A 19,903-nucleotide genomic window follows, 5' to 3' on the forward strand; every position below is an offset into this window, starting at 1 on the left:
AAGAGGTAGCTCTCCAGAGATCATAATAATAGTACCTGTACTTGGCGAAACATACCAGGCTGGTATTCATCCAGCCAATCCACATGCCAAACCAGCAAAGAACCATCCATAGGATGAATACTGAATAGCATGTCTGCATTTTTACTCCACTCAGACAGAAGCACTTCAATCTGATGATCAATAGCAGCTGATGGCAACGGTACAAAACTTGAGTTTGGTACCATTTTATCACCACCAAACTCTTTCTTTTCATGATTTATTTTCAGATCATCAACACCATCATCCGTTTCTATAAGCAAAAGGGTACATGAAATAAGTAAATGCAATCAAGCTATTACTGTAAACTAAGAAATATCTTTATAAATACATTCAAGATGAAACATGTAATAGTTTTCATATAGCTAAGAAATGGGCTCCCCTTTAAAAGTAACTTTGCTCCAGGAATATAAGGCCATGGGAGTTAACTCAATAATCAGAAGGCCTACAGGACTGAGTCAGCGGATTACTGGTAGAAAGACTAATATTGGACTAGAAAATAGGTAAACTGGTTTCTAAACCAAGATGGACCACAATTAACTACGGGGAGAAGTGAGACCCACTACTTCTCTGGACCTTGGTTTTGCTCATGGTAAAATGAGGGAGTTGAAACGGGGGCTATAATTCTGGGCTGAATTTTTAAAATATATTACTGGAATGCAATTTGTACTTTCTTCATAATATCAGATTTATCAAAACCTGAGTCTAATATATTAGCTATCCTCTAGGTGTTTGCATTTATAACTGACATAACATCTTAAAGAAACTACTTCAAAGAAATACATTTATAATGCCCAATTTCCAGATTTTCTAAAACATATAGGTAATTAAAAATAAACTGGTATACCAACTTAATACAGCTAACTTTATATATGACCTTTATTTCAAAAATCCTGGCTCCCACTCCTGTTTAGGAATACAGAGACTTTCTTAAAAGAGAATCTCAGGAAATATTAGACTGTTGACCAGATTTTAAAAATTTGTCAAGACATAACAAATCATTAAGAAAAAGAAACATAATTCAACAGAAAATTAGTCACAGGACATGAAGAGGCAAACCACAGAAGAGCTAAAATAATTCTGTTCAATTTGCTTCAAGAAAATGCCAAGTAAAACAAGATGCCAATTTTTCCCATATCGACTGACAAAAAGTAATATAATTGAAAAGATTCAGTGATGACAAGGATGTAAAAAAAGGATATTTGGATATACTTAGAAGAAGTATAAACTGGTAAAATATTTCTGGAGGGCAATTTGGCAGAAGTTATTGAAATTTAACATGTTTACACTCTGGTAATTCTACATCTAGGAAATTATGTTATAGAAAAATTTGAAGATGAAAAGATGTGTCATTGTACCATTATCAATATAGTGAAAAACAATTTAAATCAGTTTAAATGTCTATCAATAGAGGATATGCTAAAATTTCCTCTTGACACCGAATACTCAGGAGCTGTTAAAAAAAAATTAGATGGAAAAGTTCCCATCGCTGAATTTAAAAAGTGTTGTAGAACACTAATTTTGTTTAAAAATGATCTCTCATAGAACTTAAAAAAAAAATTATCTGTATAAATATGTTTGTAGGAGCGTAGAAAAGAATAAATGTGGGAGGACATGCATCAAACTTAACAATATGGATACTTTATACCTGTCTGTATTGTTTTATTTTCTAAAGAGCATGTACAATTTTATAATTAAAACAAAGCTTTTTAAAAACAAAACACTTATGAACCACAAACTGTAGCAGAGATAGCTTGTTGCCCACTACAAATTGATGCTTCCTAGTCCTTAATAGGGAATGGATATCAAGTCACGGACTACATGGGCCTTGTGACTAATGCTTTTCAATGAAACGAGAAGTGACATGTGCAATTCTGAGTCACACAAGTTGAGAAACAGCTATACTGTTTCCGCACTCTCTCTTCCCATATGACCAAGGCTAAATACAGAGGAATTTAAGGCCCTAGTATAATGCTTCTCAAACTTCCACATACATACAAATCACCTGGGGATTTAATTAAACTATGGATTCTTATTTAGTAGTTCTGGGTGGAACCTGAGATTGTGCATTTCTAACATGCTCGCAGATAATACCAATGCTACTAGTCCACAGACAGTAAGGGCTGACAGAAGCATAAGTATGGAGAATCCCGAGTCCCTATATCACCATGTGGATGAAAGCTGTCTGGAACAGGAACATCTACACTGAATTACTAAATGAGCTAGTCTAAATTTGTATTATGCCATTGCAATTTGGAAGTTTATTTTTGACAGTAGCTAGTATTACCCTAATATAAAAATCTTTGCTATTATGAACAAAACTTTACATTTTTATCCTCCTTAAAGCTTTACCTTCGTCAGATTTTAAATCTGCTTGATTAGAGTCTTCTGCACTGGCCTCAGAAGATGGTTGTTCAAAACTTTTCCTAAGTTGCTGTAAAAAGACTTCCATGGACAAAGTAAAATGTAACTCTTTATTGTTTAGCCAATGTACCACAAAAGGTCCACTCTTCTCTTCATTTTCACTTAAACTTAGAGATGTAATAGAAGGAAGAAGTGGAATGTCTGTAAGGAACAACAATAACAACAACAACAAAATGATTATAATTTCTATCATTCTAGCATACAAAACATCCAGGTCTCACATTTTTATTATTGACTGTTACATTTATCTTTAAACCTCTGCAATACATATTTAACCTATAAATAAGACTCCCAACATAATGTGTGCCACAATTATCATTAATAATGACAGACTTAAATGGTACATTTAACCTACCTATTATAAAGGACATAAAATTATATATTCTAGGTCATATAGCATAACATATATACATAGAAATATTTTAATTCTAAAAGATATTCTCATTAAGAAACGTCTATAATTTGTAGACATCTTCATAGAAAAGTCTTAATTTACACATAAACTTTGGTAAAAAAACATATTTTAACTTGATCTACCATGAAAAATATCATCATTATGTTGTCAAAGGAATTAGTGATTTATCTCAATAGCAACAACTTACTTTCTTACTTAATAGACTGACATTGTAACGTTTTTAATGTCCTTCTCATCTAATTCTAAGATAGACACTGCTATTTATTTATTAGCATCAAGACTGAAGTTGGAAAGTGAAATTGAGGTTCCCTTCTTATACTCAGGAAAGGCATTCAAGACAAACCAACTCAGCTAAAAAAAATAAATAAAGTTCCCTGGCATTGTTTTTGATATAATTGCTAAATTAAGTATACTAAAGTATGAATTCAGAGTACGTTGTGATAAATGATAATCCTTAACTAATAGAGGTGGAGAAAAATTTGTCTATCATATTAAATCAAATTTAAATCTAGCTTATGCCAGTATCTGCTCAACAGTAAAGGCTGAAATGAATTCAGGATGTGTAAACTGATTATATGCTTCATGAAAGCAAGGATCATACCTGTTTTGATCACCACTGTATCTCCAGTTCCTATACTGGCATAAACACTCAATAAAAGCCTTGAGAGACTGAACTGCCAATTCTATTGTTCCTAGGTTGGCTAAACAATAATAGAGCGTGTCCCCAAGAATCCTAAATAGGTACAATTTTCTGATTTTTGACTTACAATCAACCTAAAAGAGATCAGCAATGCTTTTAGTAGACCATAGGCCTAGTTGTTAAGCATACAAGAAGGAAGGGCTAATTAATGCCTACTTACCAGAAGCATTCTGGCTAAAAGGAAACACACATTTCTTCTGTATTCTGACCTTACTTAAAGAATCTGATTAGAGTCATTTTTTATGAGAAATCTTCATTGAAAGGATATAAGAACTAGAACTAGGATAACATACTCTTACGACTTCTCTCCTGTATCTATTTCAATTGATGGGTAAATAAGTGAAGCCAAATCTGAGAGTTGGGCATTCCAACAGATTTAATTTGAGGAAAGGAATTCTCCACAGGGTCTAATCTAACTGCTTATCTTATTTTGCTTTGATTTGCTCTATATGTATGGATTTTCCTTACGGACCTATAATCTAAAGAAAGGTTTTAGAGCTTTCCTTATTGGAAGGTAATCAAGGAGATGCTACACGGAACTTAGGGTTTACTCAGCCTTTTCCATTAAAGTAAAATTTCAAGCTTTCTACATTCTCCAAATATTGTTCTTTACTCAGCAGAGACTCAATATTATTCTACTGACCTTAGAGTTGCTTCTGAGTATTATAACCTCTGTTAATGTATACACTTTCATAAAGGTAATGGGATTTTCCAAGCCTATGTATTTTTTTCATAAAAAATAATTCAATACTCTCCCTTTTATATTTTCTTGGCTCATGGATTCTTTTGGAGCTAGCTGGGACTGTTGTCTACCAAATAAAAGCTACAAAAATCAGTAAACAGTCTTCAGTCATACCACAAGTATCACCACACTTTAACTTATCAGAGTACTTCTCACTTTGATTCAACTAACGGTTACTTGAATGTTTATTGCTATGCTTACTTTAAGAATGCAATACAGCAAATCCAGTGTGTTACACGGAAATAAGTGATGCTAAATTTATCCTTAAGAATATACCAAAATATACAAAAACTCATCAAGAGTGGTTATCTTCTGAGGAGAAGGAGTAGGGTGGGATAGAGGTGAAAAAAGGCATTTACTTTTCACTTTCTGTACAGATGATATTAAGATATGCAAATGTTTTTAATTTTTTTCTCAGTAATATTCTAAGGTTCAAATTTTAAATGCCCTGTGATCACTTGGTTTTTAAACTCACAAAAAACAATTACTAAAACAATGAGCACTTAAATTCTTCAAATTCATAGACAGATCCAGATATTCTAGATAATCAATCTAATGGTACATATTTGACTATAGATATAGTCACACAATACATTGCAATTTTCATAGAGGTAAGTTTCTTAATTCTTCCAGTTACAAATTGTACATATTTCTGCCCTATTTCTGAAATGGCTCCAAAGAGCAAATACTAAACACATTAGTTTTAACAGCTACACAATAATTATAAAATACTACTCTGCGGTGTTAACTTCTATAGTAAGGATCAGCTTAAATTTCAACTTTTGAATAAACTAATAAAGAATCTCAATGGCTTATCAAGATCTTAAATCATAAACCAAATCATAGTCTTAAAAAACAAACAAATAAACAAAACCTCTTTTTGTGTCACCAGGGAGCTGGCAACAATGAAAAGTTACTAAGAAAGTCACCTCCGATACTTTACCCATTTGTAAACTAAAAGTATGACTTATTTGTTGTAAAATCAATCTACTCAATTCCAAGACATTTTCTAAACAGTGCTTCATTACCCGTGGCTGGGTTGATGCTGGCTGCAATGTGAAAGTGGCAAAGTGCATTGGCGTGCAGTGGGGTGTTCCGGTGGACGTGATGAGGATCCTGCTGATGCGGCAGGTATCCTGTATGAGCTGCGAGTGCAAGGGATCTCCTCCGACCTCGCCGAAAATGTCTCAGATTGACCTGTGTGAATACACAAAGTAAAACCAATGTCTGTATTGTCATAAGAATATGTGTACAGGTAACATAATGATTATTAGACATTACAGATATTCTATTTCAGATGAGTTTACATGTACAAATATCTTTCAGTATTTTTGTATAACAAATTTGAAACCAGAAGAAGCTTAGAACTTAGACTGCTTGACACTTTTTTAACCATCACACAATACATTGCAATTTTCACTTGGTTCATTTTCTGATAATTAATTCCCTAAACTTAAAAAAAAAAAGTTTATAATAATGTGTCTGTGGACAATGATGTCTCTCTGCATACTCTTGTCTTCGTATCCACAGCTTATACCCTATGACCACAAAGCATTGGATAATATTACCGTAATAAATTTGGGTGGTATTTCATAATTTAGAAAGCACTTTCAGAGATCATCTCATTTGACACATAAGACAGATATTGCAAATATTGTTCTTCTCATCTTTCATATGAGTTTATATAGTAAAGTTAAAGAACCCAAGCTCACCTAAAAGAATCTTCAGATTCCTAGTCAAGGACCCTTTTTAGCTATTATTACACATAACCATTTTATCACAGTTGTTGAGCCTCCATGCGTTATAATTTAATTATATTCTAAGCCATTAGAATACTACACAAATTTGAAAAATTATTGTTTGATAACCACAGAAAGCATTCAAAGATAAATAATTTTTAGATTACTTCCTGTTTTCAATACCAAAAAAATAAGAATCTGTATTACTGGCCTATGTTCAAATAGTATAAACATCAAAAATTGACTTTTACTTTCTACACTGCATAGTAAAATAAACATTCCAAGTTCTGGGGGATTCTAAAAATAACAAAATACAACAGACTCTGATTAGCTACTCTAATCATTCCTGTTATCCTCAGTTAACTTAAGATTAACTTAATAATTATAAGTGGTTTTTTGCTCTAGACAAAATACTTAAGAATTTTTGAAGCAAATAAAACAAAATTTTATGAGAATTATTTTCCTAAGACAGATATATTTTTCATAATTCTCCACATGACTTTGAATATTAGGATCAATGTTACAAAAAAAGGCAATGTATAGAAGGTTTTAAAACTTGTAGGAAATAATATCTAACAAAAACACTCACATCTAAAGCATTTTGAACTCGTTCTTTACTGGAAGCATTTCTCTCAAAGTTATTTGTTAAATTAATCGGTTCAGTCCAATGGTTGCTGTCACCTCCATATAGCAAACAATCATTTGGTAAAAATGTCTCTACCCAAAGACGACACACATTATCTTTGCAGCAAGTCAACAGCACATTACATACAGAAGCCCTAAGGAATAAAAAAAGATTTTAGAAGCAAATATATAAATCTCTCAAAGTATCACATTCTACAATGTTTCTATAATACAAAGTACTGATGAAGATAATGTCAACATATTATACATTTATGCAATGTATTTAGTCAAAATCATTACAATTGAGTGGGTATTTGATTTCATCACATAGAATGCTTGCTAACCAATTTTTCTGTCTAGAATTCAGTAGTTATTATTTCAATAATCTAAGATTCTTCTTACATCTAAAGAATAAAGACTGAAATCATACCATAATCCCTCAGTTAATAAGAAAAACAAAAACCTACATCTATTAAAATTTTCTGATGTATTCAGTGCATAGTTACTTGAATTATTTCATAATGCTTCACTTTTACTTCCTGTAAAGATACATGCACATTGGTCAGTAACAAGCTACAGTAATTATTTAGTGCATTTATTCTCTCCTTGCCTAACATATGCTAAAAGGAGAGAAGTGTAAGAATAAATATTCAGTATCTAGTTCAGGGCATCACAATATATTAAACCACTCTCTTTTCCTCAAAGACGTTGGATATAATTAAAGAAATGTTTGAGGTCTCATGGTATGTTCTCTCAATAAAGCTGAGTTTGTTTGTTGGTTTGTTTTTAACCAGAGGAGATACACATATAAGGTACAAGAGGAGGGAGTGAAATCAAAAAAGCGTTCATGCAAATGTAAATGGCAATATGGAGAATGATTAAGAGATAAAAGAACGGGATACACAACACAGAGAAGAAAAAGATGCACAACTCTGTCACTTAAAGGCATCTAACATAGAAGTAAATTATTCTTTCACATAGCTCTCCTCTTAACTGTCAATCATGGTTGACCTGTGGCTAGAGGTTTGTAAGACAGGGACTAATATTACTTGAATCTTCATAGGCAAAAGGCTTATAGCTATGGATTCTCAAAGTAAAAAAAAGCAGTCAAAATCACAAAGATGATGTTCTGTTAATACATGGGGAAAATTACTAATTCACTGACCTAGGCATATATTTGCTTGTTTTACGCCAGGAAAATCCATTTACAGCTCGAGGATGGGCCAGATATACAAAAGAAAAGTCAATTTCTCCTTGGGATTGTTTTTCTGAACTTATATCTGGAGAGGTAACAGCTGCCCGCCAGTTTTCTACATTATACCATACCTTTAAAAGACAGTCATCCTAAAGAAAAACAAAAACAAAAACAAACAGAAAATCATCCACATCAGAATTAAATAAAAAATTAAGTCAAATAGCAAAAGTAAGATTTTTCTCCATAATCACAGAAACTTAGGGAAGGGAGAAGGGGTTGGAAATGGAGGCACTGAGAAGAAAATCTCTGATTCCGATACTTATCTATTAGCACTCCTTAATTGTGCTTTGAGGATTAAGGTGTGTGAATGTGCGTATTTTGCAAGGGTTGGTTTAAGAAAAATTCTAGTTACCACATAGTAGGAAAAATGGAGTCATTCAGGAAAGACTGAAAGCTGAAGTTAAGGGTTCTATTTTCCAATCAGCCAAATATCAAATAAGAAAGCATTACCACTAGCAGACTTAAGAAGACTGCTAATTTTTGAAAACAAAGGACATTTTTCATGAATTATCACATGAATGTTCAAAAAAAATGTTGAAGATGATAACAAGTAGTTAACAACTACTACTATATAAAATAATCTAAGTACAATCAAAATTGCATCTCCTAATTTGGGAAGTAAGGGAAGAACAAAAGGGAGGCTAAAATGTACCTGGTTTTGCTCTTAAACTATAATTGCACTCCCACCTGTAACATCAATCAGAACAAACAGCTCCACTTCTCTCCTAAAACAACCTCAGTACTTAGGGTATCACACATTCTTAACCTGTAGAAAGCTTCGAGCCATGAGAACAATAACTCTAGGCTATCGGTTGTGTATTAACTGCTCTGTGAACCAATAATTAAAAATAATTTCAAGGAAATATATGTTGTTCTGAAATCAAAGAAAATAGTTTCAAATGTCCTTCTAGAAAGTCTGTAAATTCTTAAATATAGCCTAATATATCTGTCAGTTTAAATTAACATAAATAGCAAAAGTTTATTGAAAGTGTACTAGATAATATAAACAGTAGCAAGTTATTGACAGTATACTACATGCAAAACACTGCATCACTTTACTACACTGTCTAAATTAATCCTTGATGAATGACCTATGAGGCAGGTGTTATTATCCTCACTTTACACATGAGAAAACCAAGGCTCAAAGAGATTAACTACTTACCCAATATCAAACAATCAAAGGCAGACTTATACCCAAATTATCTTTAAGTCTATGTCCCTACTGCTTTTTAACACAATTAATATTGAGCCAATTTTTGCTATTTAACATTTTTAACACAAAATATTTTCAACTTAAATAAATAAAATAATGAACCCAGTTAAGGTTTCTGAAGTTTCAAAATAAACTATAAGCACAATCTGGAAAGAGCATTTTCACGAGTTACCTTCCCAGCAGTGGCAAAAAATTCTCCATCTGGTGAAAATTTCATTAAATGAATTTGGGAAGCAGTTCTGTAAATTAAACAGAGAAAGAATAATTTTCAAGGAAAATTAAATAAGAGAGAATGCAATATTACTTCGCTAAACTACATTCAGCAATTTCTTCAAATAATAAAACTTTTTGATAGCACAAGTTTCGCACTCACTTTTAGTATACCTTATAAATATAAAACAAATTTTAAAATGTAAAACTTTAAGTATAAAAATTATTTCTATGTAAAAATATTAATGCATAAGAACCATGTGAGAAATGACTAGTCAGTCTTCAAACTTTAAGACAAAAGAGTCATAGCTGTCATTCCCATAAAATGTGAGAAAGAATGGTTTTATTTTTTAATCTGTAAAATAATTTCCAGAGCCACATATTATCTGTATTTCAACATACATTTTCGTGGACAAATATTTTAAAATGAATTCTGCCTTCAGGTTGCATTTGACTAATTAAAGATTATGTGAGGGTTAATGACCATCATGGACTTAGCCTGACAGCTTCACCTAATACTTGGTGCACACTTGCCTTTTTATCGCCAAGCTTTGGCACATTTCCCTTCATTGCCTTCCCTTTTAGCTACCCACATATGCTGATCTCAAGACACCTCTCACTATCTTTGCTTTCCTTTTCTGTTTTTACCCAAGTTTGTATTTAGATAGATTCATCCTGAATTTATTTGCAAAGCAGGCCAAAAACGAATTCTGTCACAGTTTGTTCCAAATACAAATAACTTTTTTTTCCCTGATTGTAAATGTAATAAATATGTAACAGAAAATACTGACACAGATGGATGAAAAGAACAAAATGAAATCATCTATAGGTTCACCAATACCATTACACTGATTCCCAGGCAAAACCTTACCATTTTAATGCACAGACTTTCAGACCCTTCTCTCCACTCTCCAATTCTATCTACTTTCTATGGGAGGGTGTAGGGGAGGAGGGGATGGAAACTGATGTCATGTTTATAATTTGCTTTGTAACATTTATTTAAAATATGTTATAAAATTTATGCATATAAATGTGTATACATCTGCATTATTTTATTGGCTTATCGTATTCTACTACATATATATGCAATGATTTTAAATAATTTAATAATTCACTGTTCTCTCGTTTTCGCTGATACAAAAAAAGGGGGGGGGTGCAATGAACATTCTCGCACATGCATTTTTATGCATCTGGTTAATCCGAAGGATGTCCTTAAGACAAATTATTAAAAATGCCTGGTCTCCATGATTGTGATCTTGTACTCTCTATAGCCTTTTCTCAAAACAGTAGTTAAAGCAGTCCTTTTAAAAGGGACTCAGACCTCAACACTCCCTCTGCTCAAGACCCCAACAACTGCCCCAGCTCACTCAAAATAAAAGGCAAGAGGCTCACCATGACCTATAAAATGACTCCTGACCATTTCTCCTATCAGTCCTCACGTTGTTCAATTCACTCCAGCCACAAGCTAAGTACACTCTTTCCTCAGAGTCTTTGCACTTGATTTTCCCTCTACCTACAACATTCTTCTCCCCCGGATATGCACACGTGGCTCCCTGCCTCACTTCCTTCAGGTCTATATTCAAATGTCACCTCTATTCTTCTTCCCCTCACCCTATTTAATTTTTCCCTATTGTACTTACTGATCTTCATCTCACATGTAAAACCAGTGTTTTAAATTTTTGCCTATGCTTAGTAAGTTACAGAGACCTATTAAAGTACAGTCAGTGTGATCTTCAGCTGATCATAAATAGAAACTTGCGGTTTCTAGTCTCATGGCTTTTCTGCTTACTTAAACAAAAAATCATCTCAAATAATATATTAAGTATGCCTAGTCCAAGTTAATTACTGTGTACTCTGATCTTAATTTAACTTAAGATTCTTTCCCTCTCCCAAATAAATGAAGCACATTTCAAATTCTCAATTTAACCCATGGAAGCCCCTCACTAGATCTGCAGCGAAGGCAATATAACACTTTGCTTTTCCCCTCTTCCCAACTTCATGTGAAAGACTCCAAAGCAAAACCATACATTTTTTTAAAGAACTATCTTTGCCAAATCCCATTCCCTCTCCACACATTAACACTTTTTAATACCCATGATCTAGCTGAGAGGTGCAAAATACATGGAACCAGCTCCTTTAAACTCTCCTTTATAAATTCTACATATAGGAGGTCTGGGTTACTCTCACTTTGGTATCTGATATATATATCATTACTGCTTCATAAAAACTGACTCAGGAAGAATGGCATTTAACATCCTATCATAGAAGTTTATTGGTTTATTGTCTATCTCCCCCAATCTGTTCACTGCTATATTCCAATACTTTTATCACTGCATGGAACATGGTAAGGATTCAACAAATATTTGTTGAATGAATCAATAAAATTTTAAAATGCTATGAGGATGAAAAAATTAAGCCTGACACTTCATACATCCAAATTGCTCTCTAGAAAGATAATACCAACTGCACTCCCTTATTAACAGTATATAGGAGTATCTGTTTCTCCAACACTCATTAGTAATTGATATTATTCATTCTGTTTCTGGATATTTCACATTTCTTGATTTTAAGTGAGGTCAATCAACTCTTAATATGATTATTATTCACATGTACTACCGTTTAAAATTTTTCTCTTTATTGTCCATTTTTGTTCACTAATGAGATGTCTGCTCTTTTCTAATTAATTTTTAAGACCTCCTTTTGAAAAAGGCATTAACCCAAAATTGCAAAAATTTCCTCTGAAGCTTTTGTTTCTTTTCCTTATGGTCTTTTTGGTTTACAGAAATATTTTGTAGATATAGTCAAAGCTATTAATTTCTCTCCTTTCCCCTTCCCTTCCTCATTTCCCCTCTTCTCTTCCCTTCCTATTTCTATTTTTGGTATCATACTTAGAAGTCTTTTCTTAATTCTAAAGCAGCACTTTTCATCCAACAGAGATAAAACATAAATGACAAGTATTAGCCAAATATAATTTTAAATTTCCTAGCAGCTACATTTAAAAAGGTAAAAAGAAACAGGTGAAATTAATTACATTTTATTTAAGCTAATATACTAAAATATCACTTCAACGTGTAATAATGAAAAATAGGATATTTTACATTCTTTTGTGCTGTTTTTGAAATCCAGCGTGTATTTTATACAGTAGTACCTCGGTTTTCGAACGTCTCCATTGAGGAACATTTGTTTACGAATGCTGTAAACCCAGAAGTAAATGCTTCAGTTTTCGAACATGCCTCAGAAGTCGACCATGTCACACGGCTTCCGCTGAGTGCAAGATCCTGAGGCCTAGCTTGGCTGTTTTCGAAAGTTTCAGAACTCGAAAGGTCTTCCGGAATGGATTACGTTAGAAAACCAAGGTACCACTGTACTTTTGGACATCTCAATTCAGACTAGTCACATTTTAAGTATTCAATAGTGATACGTGGCTAGTTCCTACCATACTAGACCTTAGAGCTTTAAACTATGAAAATTCAACTATATTTTCTTCCAATATTTGTTTCATTATATAGGAATTCAATTTTCCCTTCCTTTGACATTTCGTTTGGTGCCAGGTATGAAACAGATTCTAACTTCATTTTCTCCACACAGCTACCAAGTTTGCCCCACTGATATAAAATGCCACCTTATATATTAAATGTCCACGTAAAATTGGGCCTAATCCTGGACCCTAATCTATCTGTTCTCACATCAACAATAAACTGCTTGATTCATTTTCATATACTGTATGTCTTTGTTCTTTTTATCTTTCAGAATTTTCCCACATTTGTCTTTTTAAATGAAGTTAGAACTATGCTCAAAAGTAGAAATTCCAATGGGATTTTGACAAGAATGATGTTCAATATAAAGGTTAATTTAGGAAAAAAATACACTTCGTCACAACAGAAAAATTTCCATTTAAAAGCATGGAAGGTGTCTCTTCTTCTGTATAATTTAGCAAGTTTCTATTTAATGATTTTTATATAGGCCTTGACATATTTTTTATGTTTCCTTATAGTTGTTTTATTCAACAATTTTAAAAAATGGATCTGTAGAACATGGGAAATGGTGAATCTTCTGTATATAGCAATAGGCATGTCACAAAATAAATCAATACTTTTTATGTTAATGTAGATTTATACAAACTAAAATGCGTTTATAATATAATAAAACCACATGGAACAGGCCTGTCAGTTTAATCCCCTAATTAACTGCTTACTTGCAATGCCAAATGCATCTCCAATCCCCAAAGTTAAGATCTGTTTTATCCGACGTTTCATCTTCAGTTGGCTTCTCCAAGTTAGCACTGGACCAGAGTTGCAAACAGCTAGAACCAGTTAAAAGACGATTGCCTAAAAATATATATATTATTCACCATTTATCATTTAGGTATTTAATTAGTGAGTTAAAGCACATAGTCAATAGCTTCATATAATACTATAAAGATAAAACAACTTCTAAGAAAAGCCAAATAACAAAAAGCTGTATTTTAATTTTGTTGAAACAGCTTGGGAAAAAAGAAAACAGATCTTATAATCTTTCATTCAACAAACATTTAAAAAACATTTTCTCTGTACCAGGCACTGTGTTGGGCATGGGGGAATACAATCACAAAACACTGTCATTTTTTCATGATGAATTCATATTTTAGTAGACAAATATTATAAACAGAGGCATGGAGGCATGCAACTTCAAATATATTCCCAAAATATGCCTTGTAATCCGGTACGGTTAAGGAATAAGGTGTTTAGTAGTAGACCTAGAAAATAAATGAGGTTGGAAAAAATTCTGAGGTCAGATTATGAAACGTTTTTGACGTTCATAAGGAATTTGGAGTTTGTTATAGGTAGTTGGGTATTAAAGGTTTTTAAGTGGGAGGCAAGGTTTTACATAAGTGGATCTGTATTTTAGAACAAGGGGTTTCCACTGGGGGAGGTGTCAACAGATAGACATGAAGAGGCCTATGAGCCTCTCTTCATTGAGCTATGGAAAAGTTATATGTATATTATGTGCATTTTTCTAAAGAGATAATCCATAATTTTCACCTACTTTTAAAGATTCCAGTACACAAAGAAGGGTAAAGATCCCTTTTAGAAACTAATTCTAGACATAGACATGATTAGGGAAAACATAAGACATAGAAGCCTGGTTAATAGACTACAATAATACAGATGGGAAATCATGAGGATCTGAATCAAATATTAAAGTAAGAAGCAAGGATTTGAAAACCATTTCAAAAAGCAAAATTTTCAAGACTTGACATCAACTAAAACACAGGGCCAAACAAAAGGTTTCAAGGATAGATCCCAACTTTATGACATAGTAACTAAGTAGAAAACTGTGTTATCATCCAAACAAAGAAGATAAAGGAGGAGACACAATTTTGGCCAAAAAGCTGACAATAAATAAGGCATTCACATTGCCAATGAAGGACTATGGATTGGTGTCTCTCTGGAAAGATCATTTTATTTCAAAAGGAAAGTTGGCCTATGGCAAAATATAGACTTCACATCAGAAATACCCGTGTCTAAATCTTAAATAACCACAACTTAATTAGCCATGTGTATTTGGTCTAGTTGGGCTATCTCTAAGCCTCAGTTTTCTCACGTGTAAAATTAAAAATTTGTATAGAGTTGTGGGAAGAACCAGTTATAATATATATGATGTATTTAGCACAGGATAGGCACTTAGCAGAAGCTCAATAGTTAGCAACTTGGCAGAAAGTCTCACAGACAGGTAAAAAAGGCCAGAAAGTATTAAAGAGACATTTAAATATGACTATTAACTCACTGTTTAGCTTACCAACAGACACAAGTTTTCTTTTATTTTATTGACATTTAATTGACATATTCGTACAATGTTGTATTAGTTTGCGGTGTACAACCTAATGATTCATTATTTGTATATATTGGGGAATGATCACAATAAATCTAGCTAACATCCATCACACCACACATGGTTACAACTTTTTTCCTTATAAGAACTTTTAAGATCCACTTTCTTAGCAACTTTCAAATACGTATACAATACAGTATTATTATTTGTTGTCACTATGTTGTACATTACATCCCCAAGACTCATTTATTTTATAACTGGAAATTTGTACCTTTTGACATCCTGCCTACTCCCCATTCCCCATCTCTGTCAACAACCAATCTGTTCTTGGTGTCTATGAGTTCGGTTTTTACAAGTTTTCTTTAACGTGAACTGAAAATAAAATATCCCATGAAGAATTTAGAATAGAATACAAAACAAATAATCCCAGGTATGGAATGAAACAATAGTAGGTAAAGTGTGGTATAATACATTGATTTGAACACCAACGACAGAGGTATGGATATTAAAATAGGAAAAAAAGCATCAAATCTAAACAGTAAATCTTATGATTTAAGCAAGATGCAAGAGTGGGTTTGGAGACAACACAAAAGCACTATAGTCAGTTTACTAACACCATCTGAAAAATTTTTCTTTATATCTCAATACCTGGCATATAAATATGTAAATGTTGATCATAACCAAAATACTAATATTTTTGTAAATTACAAAGCTCATTTGCAAAATATTCTAATAGATCCCAAATATTTATTACAGTAATAATCTATTCTTCAACCAAATACTAATTTTAAACTTTTCAATAAGACAAATAAACTTTTACGTGAATTTTAACTCAATCACAAATAAAAAGATAAGTCATGAGCTGTTGTCAATTTACTGCCTGATAAATGTAAAGAAAATAAGTAATTATCTTTTAATACTACTCTGTAATGACGATTTTAGAGGAATTTAACATTAATATTATCCTCTGAAGCATTAACACTGACAGACCACAGATATAAAAATTCCAAGTGACTACTATGTCATTACTAAAGAAATATCACTCAATTCAAATATAAAATGTCTTCATTGCATTTATTAATATGACACTTTAAGTATTCAGTTCACTTGCTAACAATATTTCTATGGGACTATCATTTACCAAGTACTTTCAAATAAACTGCCATATCTCATCATTAAAAAACTACCCCGTAAAATAAATATTATCTTAATTTACAAGTGAGTTAACCATTCTTGATCTGTTAAATAATCTGCCCACAACACTTGTCAAATATGTGAACATTTGGTGAGAGCTTAATAGATGATGAGCCCCTAAAGATAAATAAAATACTGAATAAAACAGGATCTCAGCCCTTGTCTAATAAAAAAACAACAACACACCATGTAAACAAATAATTACAACAGATTGTAGTGCTATAGTAGAGTAACTATATTGGTCATCCAAATAGAAACACCCGTGAGAGTAGAAGGTAACACTGTTAATAATCATATGTTAATAATCATACGAGGACAACAGGCATAAACTGGGAGCTAGCTCACCCTATCCACAATGGAGTTATATACAAAGTGCTGTATTAGATGCCAGAACCCAGGTCTGTCCTCTTTTCACTGTACACATAAAACATACATGTAGGTTAACCAGTCAGTAAGCATCAATCTTACAATCTTATGAGAATAAAGATTTAAAAACATTCTGATTGTTTTTAAAAAAAATCTCAAAGATAATCTTTTAAATTTTGTAAAATAGTTTCCAAAGGTTCTGAAATTTGTGTTCTAAATTTACATTTTTCCCTCAGCCATTTCATCTACTATATTAAAATTTAAACTATTTTACCTATCTAAACTGATGACTTCTAGTTCTACATTCCAAAGATAATTTCTTATATTCTCAATTAAACTATCTATTGACTATTGCTATACGATATACAAGCATCTCAAATTCCACACATCCAAACAAAAACCTTTGTTCTACTCTTAACTCTTACATATTACTCTTCTTGTGGTCATAGAATCCTCAAAGTAATCTGAAATCAGTTGTCCAGTAATGTCAATTTTATTGCCTAAATGCATTTCATATCCATATAATTCTTTTATTATTCATTCAATAACTGAGTACACACTATGTTAAAGACACTGAAACAAGTTCTTATTTCTCACTCAGACTACTGTGAAGACGTACTTCCAAAGGTAATTATAATCATAAATAATGTAATATTTATCCTCCTGTTCCTTTTGCCTCTGATTTGTCTCTAATTTAACTGCTACCAGAAAATTCTTACAAGCCACGTCACTAGCCACTTTCAAAAACCTCTAATATTTTTCAGACAAATAAAAGGAATTAAATTCAAATCCCTTAGCATAACTTTAAAGGCCTGCTATAATATGCTGCAATCTTATCTCCTCATCACCAGACCCACTCCAGCCTCAATGAAGTATTCATCATCATCAGAATCTATCATACTTTGCTTCTTTGTGCCTTTGCTCACTGTGGTAGATTGGTAAAAATGGCTTTGGGATGCTTTTTAAATGCAGAAATTGATAACTGATACATGCACACATTAGCTCTTCTTAGAATTCACTTCTTTTTCCCTCCTCCATCTATCCCCACCCTCATTGTTAAAAATCTATCTACTCTCAGGTTAATAGATTCCTCCTTCAATGAAACTTTGATTCTTCAGACGAAATTAATGTTACCTTCCCAAAACAGACATTCCTACTCCAGCTGGACATTCTTACAGTGCATATTTGTCTTCATTTCAGCATAAGCCCTAAAAGAGCACAATCTGTTTTATTTACTTTTGTGTTCCCCACAATCCCACACAAAACAGAACTGAAATACAGAAAAGTAATAAAAGCAATAGCCTAGGCAAGTGATACTTCATTTCAGTCAATCCTACTTGTGTTCTTACCTGCAGGATCCCAAGTTATATTGTGTGCTACTGATTCCAGAAAAAATTGACCACTTTTCTGCCATTGACTATGTAATTCCTAAAATTAAAAAAAAGTCATTTATCCAATTATTACTGGCATCTTTTCTCTGTCAACTGTATATATTCATACTTATTATTCTTAATAATACATGCAGTCTTTTTTTTTTTTTTGGTAGAATTGACTATGCAGTCATTTCTAAGGAGAACAAAATGTTCAATTCTGTCAAGGAAAATAAGGACTATGGGATGGGAGGAGATTAGCAAGAGAAGGTCCATTCCCAGAGGTCTAAGTCTGTCTATAGTATATTTAAACAATTAATAAGTATACGCCACCTTGGACAACAAACTTATTAACCTGAGACATTTAAAATTATAACTATTAATTATTATTATTGTTACAAAGGCTTAATTTTAAATGTATCTGTGTCTCTGCTATTTCAGGCTTTCTTATCTTTTAATGTTTCATCCTCACCTAAGATCATGGTATGTGTGAAAATTCAGGAAAAAAGATGTAACACTTCCATCATAATGTAAAGGAATGTCCAAAGATTCAGGTTCAAAAGGTCTAGAACAGGACATAGGAATCTGCACTTTAACACCCCAGACAATTTTGATGCAGGTGGCTTGTAGAATATGCTTTTATGAAACTCTGCCTTCTAAGAATGGCTCTTAACCACATGGCACATCAGAACCCTTTCTAGAACTAGACATACAAGTGCCTAGGCACAACTCCACACCTACAGATTTAGAATCCCCCGAGTAGGATCTGGACATACGTATCAACTAGTGAATCCAAAGTGTACCTTTCATGAAGAACCACCACCTTAAAAGAATATTCCAGAATGTACAAAGAAATGGAAATAATATCCTTTTTACGAGGATCTATAAATTCTCTGAGACTATATCCTGGAATTACAGATTTTATGCACCTTCCAAGTTTAAGATTTTGTCATTTGATCCAGTTTTCCCCTTATTCATCAAGCTATTTTTACCCTCTCTGCAAAGTACTGCCTACCAATAAACCAGGGTCTTCCTGAGTTTTTGACATTGTTACATTAAATAATTATAATTAGAGCAAATGGGCAAAAACTAAAAATCTCAATTCTACCCTCACTAATAAAGGCATTTTAACATAACATACAGATGTTTTTTAGAAGTCAGTTATTTCATTCAACAAATATTTACTGAGTATTACTTAAAATGTATTGCTCTGGGTGAAGCGATCACCTTTAAAATTTATTTTTAGCTCTGTTAATTACTAATCATAAGGCTATAAGAGCTTCTAATATTGGATTCATTAGGTAATATATAAACACAAATAAAAATCAAGGGAGAATTGTGGACTCCCTCTCCATAAAATTTAAAAATGTGTATCAATTATCCAAGAGAAAATATTTTTCATTAACACAGGTAGAGCAAAGAATGCTCATCACACCTAGGAATCAATACAGCTGGTTTTACTTTTAGTTCTGTGGCTCAATAGCTATTTCATCGGTTATTTATTTTGGAGCCTCTGCTGCCTTATTTACAAAGAAATAAATAATAGCTGCCAAACTAAGTCAGAGCAAATCTGTAAGATACTAATAAGTTAAGTGAAAATGAAAACTATTAAAAAATATATAAAGGAGTGTCTACTATTAAAAGTTTAATTCTTCACATTTAACATATTTCTACACAATCTCTGACACTCTGACATCGTGTCATCTTTACGATATTCCATGAAGAATGAACGGATAGTAACCAATTTGAGAATTGAGCAAAATGTCTCATAAGGCTCCCTGCTTAGGATCAAATGGTCAAAAGG

At 32.6% G+C, this 19,903-nt stretch overlaps 1 protein-coding gene across 5 annotated transcripts in view; it reads right to left on the bottom strand.

Moving 5' to 3' along the window:
• The window catches only part of DMXL1 (Dmx like 1), a 111,613-nt gene that overhangs the window by 76,317 nt on the left and 15,393 nt on the right, over positions 1–19,903 (bottom strand). For all 5 annotated transcript variants that reach the window (XM_074328572.1, XM_074328571.1, XM_074328574.1 and 2 more), the window contains exons 4-11: positions 18,079–18,157; positions 13,554–13,686; positions 9,321–9,387; positions 7,846–8,024; positions 6,646–6,835; positions 5,346–5,514; positions 2,389–2,601; positions 36–289 (exon numbers count right to left, since the gene is read on the bottom strand). In XM_074328572.1, the coding sequence (XP_074184673.1) occupies positions 36–289; positions 2,389–2,601; positions 5,346–5,514; positions 6,646–6,835; positions 7,846–8,024; positions 9,321–9,387; positions 13,554–13,686; positions 18,079–18,157 (1,284 nt within the window). The remainder of the gene's footprint in view (positions 1–35; positions 290–2,388; positions 2,602–5,345; positions 5,515–6,645; positions 6,836–7,845; positions 8,025–9,320; positions 9,388–13,553; positions 13,687–18,078; positions 18,158–19,903) is intronic.

Source organism: Rhinolophus sinicus, linkage group LG03 (assembly GCF_036562045.2).
Source record: "Rhinolophus sinicus isolate RSC01 linkage group LG03, ASM3656204v1, whole genome shotgun sequence".
NCBI lineage: Eukaryota > Metazoa > Chordata > Mammalia > Chiroptera > Rhinolophidae > Rhinolophus > Rhinolophus sinicus.